At 26.5% G+C, this 2,859-nt stretch overlaps 1 protein-coding gene across 1 annotated transcript; it reads right to left on the bottom strand.

Moving 5' to 3' along the window:
- Positions 1-1,472: 1,472 nt before the first annotated feature.
- Positions 1,473-2,198, bottom strand: LOC110610190 (ethylene-responsive transcription factor ERF020). The gene has a single exon (XM_021750074.2). It carries the CDS (start codon positions 2,177-2,179, stop codon positions 1,655-1,657), a length of 525 nt encoding a protein of 174 aa, XP_021605766.1. The 5' UTR covers positions 2,180-2,198; the 3' UTR covers positions 1,473-1,654.
- Between the last annotated feature and the right edge of the window lie 661 nt (positions 2,199-2,859).

Below are 2,859 nucleotides of genomic sequence, written 5' to 3'. Positions count from 1 at the left end.
ATTAATTAATAAAATTTTTAAAATTTGTAAAATAACTTCATCCTTTAATAAAATAATTTTATTTTTCTTAAAAATAATTTAATTTTTTTATTAACTAATTTTTAAATATAACGTCAGAAAATTTAAAAAATATTTTCTCTGAAATAAATGGTGGCTAAATATTTTAGAAAAACTAATTGGATAGGATTCACGTTTGAATGAAAATTATTTGTTGAAATTTTGGATATTAGTCTTGACTAGTGATGAATTTTGTTTTATCAAGAATATTTTAAGTTTGATTTTAGACATAATCAATGGGAATATTTTTATTCTTAATTAATCTTGAAAATCATCATTCTCAAGTGGGACTTTGACATCTTATTATTGGCAAATGCATTAATCATGTTTTGATTTGAAGATAGGAGAGTGAATATATGGACCAATCAATTTATATCACTAGTTTTTTTTAATAGGGCATAATTCTACAATCAAGATTAAAAAAAAAAATACCCTTAAATTAGGAAAATTAAAAAAAATTAAATTTTATTTTTTAATTTAAATTTATTCAAAAATATTGTTAAAAAATTAAATAAAATCATCACTGGTTTAATCTTAAAATATAAATTACATTCTCTTCAATCTGTTTGAATCTTAAAATATTAGAAATAGGATACGAACTTAAAACTTCTCATTTAAAAAAATATTGATATTTCATATTTTTTTTTACGTGTTTAATGATATTATTTTTTTTTTTAAATGAGATTGAAAAAATAGATTATGAGACTTTTTAAATTTATTTAGATGCATCTACCATCAGATTAAGCATGTGAGTGTTTAATGATATTAATTATAATTAATAATTTTATATACCGTTTTCAAGCTTAAACTATTAATTAAAAAAAACTCTTACTGTTCACTTCTTGCCTATTTAATCATGCCAACTATAACCCACAATTTTATGGATAACGTGGTTCTTATCATGTTGACTTATTCTAAAAATTTAAATAAATATTATTAATATTTCTAGTATTTTGTTGACTTCTTTGTAAGAAAAAAGAATAATTTTTAAATTTTAATTGATATAATATAGCATGTGCATTAACTGAAGAGTCATTATGCGTATAAGCATATTACCTTAAATTCCTAAACTATCCATTTGCAAATCACAAGCAAGTTTTATAGATGATACAAAATCCATGAGATTTATTCAAATGTACCGTTTGGCTAATGGAAAAGAAAAAAAAATCTCACATTTTCTTATCCATCACAATTCTTCACAATTGTTTATTTTAAAATCTCATTCCAAAATGAAAGTCATGAAACAATGAGATATTTTTAAATAATTTTTATGGAATTACTAAAATACCCTTAAATTCATGAATTTAACCTTTATACTATAAGCCTGAGAAATTATTAAATCCATGGAATTTATATGTGGTTTTTAATCTATTGATGTTATCAAATTCTACAAAAAATTTTATTCCCCCACACTCCAAATATGATCAATACCCAAATTTTACTAATATTTATTTTAAATAATATATATATTTAAAGCATTATCTCATATGCAATCTAGCAAATAGCACAAATTGGCATAAAATATTTGATTTCTTTACCATTAGCTATATAGAAACACATCGAGAGAGGTTAAAAAAGCCAATGAAATGAGCTTAAACTATAAATAATCTTCAACAGAGATGCTTAAGCTTTCTCCACTATCTCCGGAATAAGTTTCTCCATAATTACTCATAACATTTTCCAAGTTTATCTCTGGCTCTGATGATCTAAGAATTGTACAATCACTTGCATTGCCTCTGGATTCATTACCAGGTGATTGAGTCCCGTTTAATATCATTTGCGCATCAATTGCCATGCCAGCATCTGAAGCTACTTTCTGTATGGATTTAGGTGACATGTCAGGTCGTAAATTTGTAGGCAATACTAAAGGAAAGTTTAGACGACTATTCACTGAAGACGAACGTTGTTGTCCTCTTAAACAATAAGAAGCTAAATCATGAGCCACTGCAGCAGCTTCTGGTGTGGAATAAGAACCTAACCAGAGTCGTTCTTGCGTGCCAGGCACTCTGATTTCCGATACCCATTTTCCCCATTTTCTTCGGCGAACTCCCTTGTATTTCCTCTGATCAGATGCTCTTTCACTGGAGCTCTCTTGATTAACGAGGTGAGTTGCATCACTCATGTTTGTTTGAAGGTGTGAAATAGAGGGACTTTGGCGATGATGAAGAGCCTTGAGGAAGTATATATAGGTTGAAGAGAAGTAAGTCAGAAGGGTGAGGCAAGGTCAAAATATTCAAAGGTCAAAGTTAGAAGTAGGAAACAATCAGAGGCAATGGCCGGTGCTTGATTTTATTAAGGATGAAGATTGGAAATCCAAGTTGGAGTTGGAGATTGTGACATCACATTGTATTAAATATCGGTGGCAGCCTGCCTAGAATTTGTTTAGTCTGAGCTTTGAGAACTTTTCTTTCTCAAAAATAAATAAATAAAATCTTGGTGGCAGCAGGCAGAGCCACTAGTTTGCGTTGGTCTAAAAACGTGTTGGAGAATTTAAAACCCAACAAATAATATCCTTCTTAATATTCATCATCAATAAATTTTTGTTAATATAATCTTTAAATAGTGAAGATTTTAAATTTTATTTATTGAATTCTAATAAAAATAGTAGTTATATTTCTCAAATATATTAAATTCAATATCTTCTCTTACTCAATTCTCAAATAAAAATTTTAAAATAAAATAAATTGAAAATTTAACCTTATGCATATATTTTTTAAAAATATATATATAACTAAAATATTAAATTTAGTCTTAGGAGAATCAAATATATTAAATTTTAATTTTCAAAAAAAATGTATTTTA

The sequence above is a fragment of the Manihot esculenta genome, chromosome 2 (assembly GCF_001659605.2).
Source record: "Manihot esculenta cultivar AM560-2 chromosome 2, M.esculenta_v8, whole genome shotgun sequence".
NCBI classification, from domain to species: Eukaryota; Viridiplantae; Streptophyta; class Magnoliopsida; order Malpighiales; family Euphorbiaceae; genus Manihot; species Manihot esculenta.
Note: the sequence above shows the minus strand (reverse complement) of the source record. Positions and strands in the feature narration are given on the sequence as shown.

Bases quoted from the DNA above. Each gene is read 5' to 3' on its own strand.
- LOC110610190 (XM_021750074.2), bottom strand. From the start codon at position 2,179: ATGAGTGATGCAACTCACCTCGTTAATCAAGAGAGCTCCAGTGAAAGA.